Here is a 13,501-nt window from a genome sequence, read left to right as displayed (position 1 = left end):
TCTAAATCAAACTTAAAAATTGCAAAGACTACTTACAACTCTTATGAGGAAATAAAAACAAAGGTTTGTAATTTTATATGTATTAAGGATTTGAGAAAAAATCTTTTATTAGCATTAGCTATCAGTTTTTTGTCTTTTTTTAAACTCATTTACCTGATCTTTTCTTACAGAATCTGTAGTTTCTTTTTGTAAATTATTATAAAAGCATTAATAACAATTCGAGATCCATATTTAATTCCCCATTCTTGGTGATTCTCGCATGTAAAATCAACACTGCTATAATAAATCTTGAAAATTTGTTCTGCAAAACTTTTAATTGATAAAGAATAACTGCTATGTTTGATAAGAATAGGAGAAATAATATCTGAAAAAATGACAAATAAAATCAAACAAGGATTGACTTGGCCATATAAGTCCACCTCTGCATAATATTTTCAGATATTTGTTATTAAAAACATCTAAGTCTGAAGAAACCATTTTTTGACCACAAAGATAGACATTTAAATCTTTTTTTCAATTTTTTAGCAATGTAGCCTGCTATAACAACAGCAACTTCCATGCTATCTTCAGAAAGCTGACACTCTAATATCTCTGAAGACAACAATCTTGCATAATGTTTTCTAATGTAGAGTATTCAAATGTTTGATAAATATTTTCATCCCAGAAATTAATATCTTCCTTTAGAAGACTTCTTACTGCTAAAATCTTTTCACTGTTGCAAACTTCTAAAAGACTTACAAGAAATAGACCATCGCTCATTTGTCTAGTCTTACTAAAGCGTAGCTCCAAAGGATCACTTTGTAACCTGGAAGTAAGAACAAATGTATAGCTTTCTTCAAGCAAATCATCAATAAGAGATGCAGTTGCACGTAATAATGTGATAAGAGCATGAGAGTTTTTTTGGATAAAGTAAAATATTCACATGTTGACCAAATTTCAATCCAATTTGCTATTTCTCTATAAAATGTGGGTTTTTTTTATCTCCTTTTACAGCAGCATTGCCGAGCTGATTGGGTGTATTAAACATCTGCTTTGAATTAAGTGTGATAAATAACTTATGAAACAATGGTAAAAATTGTGCAGCATCATTTCTTTCAGGAAAATAACTTAGTATCGCAGCTGTAGCTGTTTTATCAAAAATTGCTAATGCAAGGTTAACGTCTTGTTTATTGTTTCCAGGATGAGTGACCTGATAATTAATTTTCCTTGGTTTTTTCAAGTTTCCATTTAATAATTGGTCTTTTTTATAAATTCTATGAAATAAATCCCAAGAAATAAAACCAGCTAAAACTTCAACTTTGTCTCTGAAGAAATCAAACGAAAAAGAAGGAAAAACAAATTTTTTTCCATTCAGCAGGTTATTCCTAACATTTTTTATTAAATGGATTATATCATATAATAGATATGTTTTTAAAACTCCATTATAAACTGGATGATAAATAAATAGTTTTCCATCTCCAGTATATGATTTATGTAACTCTGAAAATGCATTAACATTGGTAGAATGATTATCTGTAACAATAGCTCTTACTTTAAAACCTGATTGGCACAATGAGGTAATGCACTCATCAATTTCTTTTTTCAACCATGATCCTGTTGTGCCAATTTCAGGTGATGATCTCACAACATAACGAGTAGCTTTTTGAAGCCCTAAAATCATAAAAACAGCAACACCATTATAAAGATTACTTTCTGGATCTTCACCAATAAATATTCCCACTTTGATATTGGCCTGAATCTGCAGATACATTTCATCCACAAGAAGCACACAATCACTTGATACATAATGTTTTTGTAACAAAACTGTTATAGCTTTATACCCATTTATATCACTACTTTGGATTTTTTTAAGTAAACTAAAAGATGGTAAAGGTAGTTGTTGTAACAATAACTTATAAGACTGTGCTGAAGTGTGACGTAAAATTAGCGCATAACGTATAATGGATGCAGAATATAGAGGTCTGCCTTGAGGAGAGTGGTATCTAATTTTATTTAACTCTGTCAAAATTGAATTCATATCGTTGGCTTTATTTCTAATATAGACAGGAAAATTTTCTAACATACTACAGTTTGTTAATTTGCAATTATGACCACGAAACCATTCAGGTAAAGAAATATGATAGCCTTTATATGACAATGAAACATAAAGATCTTTATTTACAGTTATTGACTCAAAAACAGTTGGTATGCCTGATTTTTCATCAAAACATAGTTTATAATAAACAACACTATCTTGAATTTTTTTAAATGTAAATCCTGGCAGAGAATGTTGTTCTGTCAAAGAATCAAGATTAATTATTTTATCAACACTTTGAAAATCTTCAAACTCATCTTTTCCCAAATATCTCAAAGTTGGTTCTTTTCGGGGCAACTTTGGAACCCTTAGAGTCGACAATCCACCTATTTCATCGGTTTGAATAGTTCGAACTGGAAGAAGATTCCATTTCAAGCATCTTTTTCCCTAATTAATAAATTTTTCATCAAAATGATTCACACAAATAGCTGAATATTTTGATGGAGCCCAATCTTTTCTATTAACAAAGTATCTCCATCGTTCTCACAAATCATATTCTTCAGGAAAATGAAATGTTGGCTTTTTTGAACCATTAGAGTAACCAGTTTTAAAGTTTGTAACAACACATTTGTAAACCATTTTATTACTAAAACAAATCAAAAAAATGTAACAGTTATTTTTAAATATAAAGTTTACTTAAATTGATTATTGGAATTATCTCCACTTAAATAACATCGCATAAAAAAGCAGTTCAACTATATACAGTAATAATAATAGACTGTTTGTGTGTCTATTTCATTATTCCACTCTCTAATGGAATATAATGAAACAGGCAATCAGTCAGAATACATTCACATAATAATCAGTTCAGAATACATTACATATTAAATGACTATAAAACATAAACCAATGCATGCAAGCAAATATTTATATAGTAATTGTTATAATATAACTAATATATTAATATATAATATAATTCAATATTTTATTCAACACCTTTGTATAATATTCACTGATATATTGTTATCGTTGTTGTTGTTAATAACACTTTTCATGCATAATTTAAAATTTAGAAATAAGCCGTAATAAAACTGGCCTCTTAATTTTTTACGGAAAATGCAACAAATCAGGCCGTATAATAACAGTAGGCCATGATACAATGTTCCCAGCCGACTTATCTAGGTTACAACACGTGTTGGGCACGGTCGCCTGTTACCCGGCTTCACGTGTTTAAGACGTGGCGTTGAGCACGTGAAAATCACGTAATTAGTTTCGTTTCCACGGCGATTTTTTTTGTTATAAAAACTCCCGAAGCTTTTTTTGAAGAAATACGAAATTTTGTCCAAAACGTCCGCAATTTTTTAATTTTTATGAAAAGTTACGTAAACTTACCATCTTTAGCATTGAATTAGGGCTATAAATATAAGTTTATGCATTTTTCTTTTAATATTTATTAAAGTGTAAATACATATCGTGCGTTTTTTTTATAAAATCTGCTCTTTAAAAGTTATATAGATATTGAAGTTCAATTTATTTAAAAAACTAGTATAAAAACTATAAAAATCCGCTGGATAGACTAAGTGACAGTTTTTCCTTAACTATCGATGTTATTACTTATAAAGATACATTTCATTTGGATCTCAAATTCCAGTTTACAACTATATGTCTTAAATACAGTTAAATAGTATTTTTAAGCAAAATAGACATAAAAATCACTGTTTTTTAACGAAATACATATATATTTACGACATTAGTCATACGAAACTATATGTTGTAAACAGGAATTCTGGATATACACATTATGAACCAATGTGTGAATTTTTAGATTATAAGATGCATCATGGGTTGAGTCTATCCACAATTTTGATAGTAGGTTACTTTATCGGTAAAAAGATGGTTCAGAAACCATTTTGAATTTTTATTTAGAGAGAATTTGTTTAGTTGGCGCGCAAAAATAAAATAAACTGTTTTCGTTCCGTCCGTTTCCAAAAATCTTGTAAACTATTGCAAGTGGGAGAACATCAATAAAAAAAAATTGCCGTGTTCGAGTCCCTGTTGTATTTCATTTGCAACACATGTTCAATACGAGATTCCTAGTCTCAAATAAACATATATGCAACGAAGCATTTATTTTAATTTTGTTTATATTTTAGTTTTCTGCAAAAATTCTTAACTTTCGCGAGTTAACTAAGTTAAGTTACAAATTTTCGAATTCAAAATGAGAGAAAAGAAAGCATTTAGAACGGAAATGGTTTATTACTATTATTCAATTGCTTACACTATGTACTTTTTTAAATTATGTAAAAACTGTTGTTTGTATTATAATCAAACCTCATTGCTATCGCAAATTATCGATAATATATTGCTATTTTAATTGACTAAATTACTTTTTGTATTATTCGAGTTTCCTAGTAATGCGACTGACTTTTATGTAAATCCTGCTTTTTAAATAAAACTGAAAAAAATAATGCATACGAATTGAGTAAAAGAATTTATCAACATTACAGACTAATAAATAAAATCAGTAAAGACTAATAAAATAAAAAAAGTTTTTTAAAGTTTGTCTTCAAATGATAGGTGATGCCGTTGTTCAGCTGCGACTCTGTTACGCGATTGCTTTAAAGTTTAAAACTAAAAAATTAGCATGAACTAAACTATTAAAACAGCTTTCATTTGAATGAATATGTTTATCAATCTGTGAATTTTTATCCCTTTTTTGGTGCTCGATTATTCGTGTCTTTAAATGGCGAGTAGAAAATGAGTGAGTATTTAACATTTAAACACTCACTTACTAAAATGAAAGCTGTTTTAATAGTTTTAATCATGCTAATTTTTTAGTTTTGGATTCGGCCTCCAACAAATTTATATTAAAACTCAAAGAAAGCATTAACATACAGAGAGAAAAACCCACTATTAATAAACAAATGAACCATGTTAAAAATGACAATTTCAATCTAGTTTCTTATAACATTACCGGTTCTTTTATCTTTTTAAAACATTTGTTGCATTATTTAACTTCATTTTTATTATAAGGTCTCCATTAATTCAACTTAATTTTACTAACTTGATTTAACCATTTTAATATATTTTAACTGATGATGGCTATGATATAGTTGAAACATGTATTTATAAAATAAATGGTTTTAACAAAAATTAAAAAAGTTGTCTTATTTATTAGAATATATATATATATATATATATATATATATATATATATATATATATATATATATATATATATATATATATTCTAATAAATAATAATATATATAATTTATATATTATCAAAGTATTTAGAAGTTAAACGAAAATAAATATGCATTGACAAAATAAAATTCGTTCTTGATATTCTTGGCATTTTAGGCAAATGCTTACCTGGCTTACAATCTATGCCTACCTGATATTGATTAAGTGCTGATTAAAGGTGGCATATTAAATGCTTTGAAATTAAGAGCAAAGAAAAAAAAACTAAATAATAAAAAGTTTAATCATCCATTTTAAATGACTTTTATTACTACGTGTTACTTTTATTACTACGCATCAGCTATACACGTTCTTTTTTTTCCTTCACATCAGACATCTCCAGCTTTTGAAATTTGTACTATGAGCTAAAAATTACTGCTTTACGCACGCAAAGTGGGACGGAGTGTGCCAAAATACCAAAAAATCAAAAAATTTGTCATATTGGTGAAGACATGTTAATTAGAGGAAATATCTAGTTAAAAAAACATTTAATATTAATTTGAGAGTAATTTTATGCGGTTAATTTGACATATGCACGTTAATTTGACATGTGTTCCAAAACGCTATTTTGCATTTTTTATTTATCAACTTTCTTACGGTACTAGTGTTTTAATTAACTTTATTGAATTTCATTTTAAAATATATTATTTTAATTAACAATGTTTTCTTCGCTCAGACTTTTAAAACAATTTAACGTAAGTGTAATCATTAGTTTTTACGCATCGAAAACAGACAGTTTTCGATATTTTTTTTGCTACTAACCTTTACTATTAGGTATCAGATAAACTATCCTCCAATATCCTCCAAACATTTGATTATGTAAACCTCATGCTAAATTTATGTAAATAGCCATACATCATAAATATTTTGCAACTTTTTGCAATAAAAAAAGTTACAACAAAAGATTGGTCATCGGTTAATGGTCAGTTGATGAGAAATACTAAATATGTAAAAAAGATGCTTTTTACACAAAGAATACCTACAAAATCTTTCATTACTGTTATAATATCTAAGTTCTGTAAATACAAATCTTAAAAAGATACTTTATGACAAATACATGCATGGAAAAGTAATATTTTTAATGTTTACACTGATAAAAGTTGTCTTGTCCATTAAAAATATTTGGTATTTTTCATCAATTCAATTTTTTAAATATTTTTTTAAACATTAAATAATTACATGTTTATTACCTAATTTATGCCTTTTATATATAAATATAGCTATTCTTATAAAAAAAAACTACGAAAATATTTTTGGCACAAAAAACTCGATTTTGTCCTACTGTGGCACGGTGTGTAGCACGGACTAAATGCTGTATTTAACACGTTTCTAGAACTATCGGTGTAATTTTCAAGGTATTAAACACGTGTTGAGAACTAGTGGTGTTATTTGACACGCAATGTGCCGGCTGGGTTACTACAGATAACTTTTTTACAAGTATCGATATTGCAACAAAACTTTGCAAAAGAAAACGTCATTTGTCGGAACAGTTAAACATAATAGAAAGGAAATTCCAATATTTAATCGACTTCCACGTAACGATTCGACTTTCTACATTAATGGACCATTAAACTTGATTGTCTACCAGGCAAAGATAAGGAGAACTGTAATTTTATTATCAACACTTCATAAAGGGGCGATTAAGCAAAGTGATGGGAAGAAAAAACTAAAGGGAATACTTCTTTACAATGCGAATAAATGTGGAATTGATTTGTAAGATTCAATGTGTCAACAAATGTCAAAAAAAACTGGGTGCAGACGCCAGCCGTTAGCTGTTTTCTTTAATATTTTGGATTTGACCGGTGATTAAATTATTTTTAAAAACGTTATATAACGAAATATTTCGAGACAAAAGTTTCTTTACACTTTATTTGAACAGTTAAGTAGAGCAAATATTACTCGCCGAAAATGCCTAGTTGCTGCCAACAGTAATACACTATTATCAACCCGTTTGAGATGTCAGATATAAACAGACTGCAAAGTAATCTGACATCAACAGTATGTGCTAATTGTAAAAAACTTGTTTGTGGAAAGTGCTTGTCAAATATATGCAACTATTGCAAATGATTTTAATTATTTGACTAAAATTGTTATGTTTATGCATATTCTCTATAAGATGGATTAATTGATCTACCTCTGGTTTTTTAGGTATAAATATTTATAGCCGCATCTCTGAATGTGTTTTTTATGTAGTTTTTCCGCTTTTCAGTAAATAATATCAAAGTAATAAAAGTCATAAAAAACAATTTTATCAACATTAAAGTTATAGCTTCAGTAAAGTGTCAAATTCGTGTTTGGATCAATTGATCCAACTTGGGGCTTCTAGTGTTAAACAAACCGTCTCCGCTTTGTTTTATGATATAAATGCGTGCAAAATTGTACAGCAGGTACGTAAGCGGTAGTTTATTGTTACCAAGTTTTATATTTCTGTTAAAAATAAACGCAGAATTTTGTAAAGAGAAACTAGTATTTAATATTTTAGGGGGCGCCAGTTGACCGGTTTAGAGAGCGCGTGAGGGCAGCTTTCCCCCCTTCCAACGCTTTATGATTAATCCGTCACTGCAAGCGTACGTCAACTCAAAAGAGTGTTTTTTTTTGTTTTTAGTTTTTATTTAAAAAATAAAATTTGCATATTTGATACTTATAATCTAAGGTGTTAAGAACAACAACTATAATCTAAGGTGGTAACAACAACAACAACAGAAACAAGATATTTATTTTCCTTTAAATTTACAACATACAATTACAATAATATACTACTACTAATAAAAAAATCAAAATACCGTTATTAAAAAAAAATATAAGTAAATAATTGACAAGGAAGGAGTCACTCATGCAGAAACCTGGTCAAAGGAGTGACACTAAGGATTATAATATTCGCCCATTTATTACGCTTATATAATAGTATTTGATAAAATTTAATTCTTTTTTTGTATCTTCAAAGGAATTTTTCTCAGCTTTTTAAGTCTAGAATTTTTTCAAAAAACCTTTCATTATAGTATTCCTTGCTAGGTTTTATGCTCCCAATGTTCTTTCATAATAAACTTCAATGAGGTGTTTGGATTATATTTTAAATAATCAGTAAAAAAATATATTATTAAACGAGAGTTACTGACCATTCTGCTATAATTATTGTCATTTTCTTTTTAAATGTAACCACTAACCAAATTATTTCAGGAAATCTAACAAGTTCTATTTCTGATTACCTACCTCAATAAAAACAACATTGTTCTTAGATTGTCATGACATGACAATCTAAGAACAATGTGCCAAATACAACATACAATTACAATAATATACTAATACAACATACAATTACAATAATATATTAATAATAACAATTACAATAAAAAAATTACAACAAATTTTTTTATTGTAATATCAATCAAAAAAATTTGTATAAAGAGCTACAAGCGTCAATTCAAGCCATGGATAATTACTAATTTTTTACAAACTAATTTTATTGAGTGGCACATGACAATATAGCAACAAAGTTGTTTGAAAAATAAGGTTGTTTGGTAGATTAATATAAAACATTTTTATTGTTTGGTGATAGCAAATGATTCCGAATTCCTCATAGATTATACATGCTTTCAAAAATATTCATTCACTATGTACTCTGCCACCGGCAAATAATATTTTTTTTTTTTGCGGAAGTTCTGATAGAATAATCTATCAGAGCTTTGAAGTTCTTTAAAGTTTTAGTAAAGATATCATTTTAAATAAGTTTGGAGTTCTTTGTGCAATATCTATCAATTGTTGCGCTAACCAAATTGTCATAAACGTAAATCGTTTGGATTGGCTGATTGTATAAAACTATAAATGTCCCCTATAGGAATTTGTATAAATAGCGTGTCTATCGAAGCCACGCTCTCTTGGAGTAACCTATCAAGCAAAAAAGGACTCGAGCGACTCTTCTACTACTAGCTGTGATCTACGTTCTCTTCTTTGTGTTTATTGCATATTTGTATATTAATAGCAACTTCTTATATTACCTCAGAAGCGCAATTTACACCTGATCTAATTATTTTTGTAACTTTTTTCAAGGGTTTGAAGAGTATAAATCTTTTATACATAGCTATAGTTAAAACAACTTGATGTAACAGTCAAAAAATAATGCGTGCTGTGACACGGCCTAGTCACAAATGAAAATAAAAAAGCACACAACGTAGATAACGTATCCACCTTCAAAATCCCAATATTTTTAAACTTTTGAACATATTTCATCAATAACTTGATTGAAGTTGACATCATCAGGTATAAAAATTAGTCACAATTTCTGTATATAAACAAGAATTTTCTGTTTATATACAGAAATTGTAACTAACTTTTTATACCTAATGATGTCAATTGTTATAAGTGAAACATGTTCAAAAGTTTAAAAAGACTTATTTTTTTAAAATTATTATTTAATAAGTGCTACTTGGACCATTTATATATATATAAATAAATAAATAAATAAATATATATATATATATATATATATATATATATATATATATATATATATATATATATATATATATATATATATATATATATATATATATATGCAGTATATATTTTAGTTATAAAAAGATTTCATGCTGAAGACAATTATAACGATGTTTCATGTAAACTTCGACCATATCTAGAAAAGACAACAAAAAATGCATCTTTTATGCCTCATTATGTTGTACTTAATAAATGTTCTGGTTATAGTGGTGGTCACGATAAAAATGAATTGCTATGGAAATGCTTATTTAGTACCCAAGAAATTATTACACTAACACTGACGTCTGTACATGACCATACTAACACTGAAGTTGTTACTCTGTATAATCACACTGGGTGTGATATGTATTGTGTGTGCCATTCTGGAAATCTATGCATGAACTATAAAACTAAAGAAGTTCAGTGTGATAGTGGCTACAGGTTTTTTTTTACTATTTAAAAAAATTTGTGGAGTAAATGGTTATATATTATTTTCAAAAACAATTAATGTGTATTTGCGTGTGTGCAATAAAATATAAAACTTAGAATTTAAGTTAACAAACATAATTTCAGAAACAAGAACAGCTGTAAAATATTTAAATCTTTCATTATCAAAATAAAAATATTTCATCCAAGTTTTTTCCAATTTTTCTTTAAATTTATGTTTGTCAAATATGTTTTTCTGAAATCTATACATGAAAAAGTTAATATAAACTCAATTAATATATATATATATATAAAAAACAAATAAGATAAATTCAAAAGATCTTGAGTCCGGTTGATAAGTAAATAAATAATAAATCTCTACAAATATATTTCAATTATTGGAAACGTACTGGATATGTTGTTTTCTTTTATAAATTTAGGCATATTTTTTGTTTATAGTTTTTTTTATTTTTATTAATTTGGCTGTTTACAGAAAAAGTTTAATTTCATCGTCTAAATCAATTAACAAAATATCTGTTTTGTAAATTCACTCAGTTGGTAAACATAATTTTTTATACGAGTCACATAATTTATATACGAATCACATTCAAAAGATCACCACTTTTGTAGTAGTGATTTTATGTCATTTATTCAACATTATTATGATTCAACAAGAAAACTGTTTTTTCTATTTAATAGTGTACATCTAATGAAATGTATTCGCAATAACTGGCTGAGACAACTTGACAGTGATCATTATTTCTATATTCTGGTTTTACTGATAATTTTAAATGTAATGCATGTATTTAACATATTTGACAGTTACACAACTTTGAAAAAGATAATTTTATTAAATTTGCTTCAAACTTGACAAATAATGCTCTTAACTCGACCACTATTGATAGACAAAATGTTAAACTAGTTTTAAAATTTTCAAAGCCAAGACCAAGGCCAAGGTCTTCATTTTCGGCTTAAGGCAAGGCCAAGGACTAACAACTCTGACAGGAACTTATGAGTTTATTTCTTTAATTGTAAAACTCTGGAAAATTTAAATGTCGACTAGTAAAGGAGTTTGTAAGCGAGATAATAATTGCAATCCTATCAATGACTTAAACAATGACCTTTTTTTTTAAAAAAAGATTTTTTCTCGTGACTTTAAAGATAGGAAAATTAAAAAAAAAAAGCATACATGGCTGTCTAACTAAACAAGCTATTTTCGCTTGAAAATAAACTAGTTAACTTTTGTTGAACTGATTAAATACATGCTAACTGATTTGCATTTTTTCTACGACTTGACAGGAAAGTTTCAAACAAACTATTTGGAAACACAGTTTGGTTCTTATCGAAAGTTTTCGGATGGAAATTATACTATATAAGTTCAAGAGATAAGAGAATCTGAAAAAAAAATCATCAGTTCTTTAAACATTATTTCTACTAAACATGGTAGTATATTATTCTTAGACTTAATTTCTGGATGAAATTGTGTCAATGCAATTGAATCTGCAGACAATTCTGAAGATGTTTTTATTGATAATTTTTTTAAATTAGTGACAAGATCAGAAAATATATATGATTCTTTTTTTGAATGCAATTCTCTTGAGTATATTGCATAAAAAATTTTTGTGAGGTTTGAAAAAAAGGAACTTGTGTCAAAACATTTATTAGAGTTAGATATTGCTTCAGCATATGATTACCTATTTAATTTATATCGTGGAGGGTTGAAATGGCAAACAAACCTTTTGTTGCTGCTAAAAACAGAATTCTGTTTTTAGTTGCAACAAAAAGTTTGTTTAAAAAATTAAAAAAATTAAAAAAAAAAGTTTAAAAAGTTTAATAAAAAACCTAAGTTTTTTTTTTTTTTAATTTTTTCTCCTCTAATATTTTCTAAATGCGAATCCAAGTATTTGTTGATGTCAAAGCACAAACAAATCCTAATTTCTTTTTCAATTAAGTGTTTAGAGTTTCTTGAGATGAATAATGGTGTATGCAGTTGTGGTATTTCAATACTTTATATTGCATGACTTGCCATATGTACACTGCCAAATGTAATTAATGCAAAAAGTCTTTTTGAAATAATTTTTTTTAAGGTTATCATCTTTTTTTAAAAGAGCTGATAACCTTTAAAATGTAGAAAAAAATAGTATAAGAAGTATTAAGGAAGCTGGCAACTTTCGTAAATTATTATTTAAGAATATTGCTAAAGTTACTTTAATAATAAAAAAATAAAAATTTGTTAGTCTTAATGAGACTTTTGATATATTTTTTAAAACTTCATTGATGTTAAAAAACTAACTTGTTAAAAACATTAAAACTTTCAAAATTAAGGTGATTGTTATCATTATTATTTTTTTCATTCACTTTTTATTTGTAATCAGATAACTTAAATTGAACGAAATATAAAAAATTTATCTAGCAAAAGTTTTTAATAAAAGTTAATCTTTTTAAAACAAGACAAATATCAATGGACTACTAATAAGACGTCACATTCCACATGAGCGGTCCTTCTACTTTAGAAGGCCTTGGTTATAGCAACTCATCAGACAAGCAATTTCCGTAAATAAAAAGAATGTTGTAAATAATATTTCCATAATAAGAAAATTTAAAAGTTTGTTTCTAGAAAATAAAAAATAAATTGTATGTTACTGAAAATATTATCAAAAATAAATTTTCAAAATTTTAAACTTTCTTTGATGCTTTTTTTTTTTTTTTTAAATATGGTTCACTCCCATTAAGGCTGAAAGCAACCACTATTATGTTGGGAATTATTAAAAAAAAAAAAAAGAGTTATAGAGCAAGGAAACGGTTGACAGAAAACTTAAAAAGTTGTCGTTAGTATGAGAGAGAGATTTCCAAAGTTTGAATTGCGGGAAATAAAAATAGACGAATATAAGTCTTTAGAGCATGCTGGGGCAGATACAATAAAATAATGAGACTTTGCTGAATGACAAGTCAAGCGAGATTGAGTTTTAGTTGGTGTAACTAGGGATGATAGATCCTTTGAGCAGCAACCATAGTAGTGTTTGAAGAATGAAATACAACTTAACGACTATGAGGGAGAGGCTCAAGCTTCGCAGATAGAGAGGATTTAACTACGTTTACAATGCGTTTTGGATGCGTGTCTAAAAAAAGAAAGAGCATCATTTTAAGAGGTAGAAAATAAAACTAGGAAAAAGAAAACGATGAACATGATAAAAAGAAGCAACCTTTGCAGAAGCTAATTTAGCAATCGATTGTATATAAATTTACAATCGATTGTATATAAATTTAGCAATCGATTGTATATAAATTTAGCAATCGATTGTATATAGATTTAGCAATCGATTGTGTATAGATTTACATAAAAAT

General features: G+C 27.4%; 1 protein-coding gene across 1 annotated transcript in view; it reads left to right on the top strand.

The window, feature by feature from the left end:
• The window catches only part of LOC105846408 (heme-binding protein 2), a 52,809-nt gene that overhangs the window by 11,526 nt on the left and 27,782 nt on the right, over positions 1-13,501 (top strand). The window contains exon 2 of the mRNA XM_065807349.1: positions 9,826-10,171. Within this exon, the coding sequence (XP_065663421.1) occupies positions 9,826-10,171 (346 nt within the window). The remainder of the gene's footprint in view (positions 1-9,825; positions 10,172-13,501) is intronic.

The sequence above is a fragment of the Hydra vulgaris genome, chromosome 10 (genome assembly GCF_038396675.1).
Source record: "Hydra vulgaris chromosome 10, alternate assembly HydraT2T_AEP".
In the NCBI taxonomy this organism is placed as follows: domain Eukaryota; kingdom Metazoa; phylum Cnidaria; class Hydrozoa; order Anthoathecata; family Hydridae; genus Hydra; species Hydra vulgaris.
Note: the sequence above shows the minus strand (reverse complement) of the source record. Positions and strands in the feature narration are given on the sequence as shown.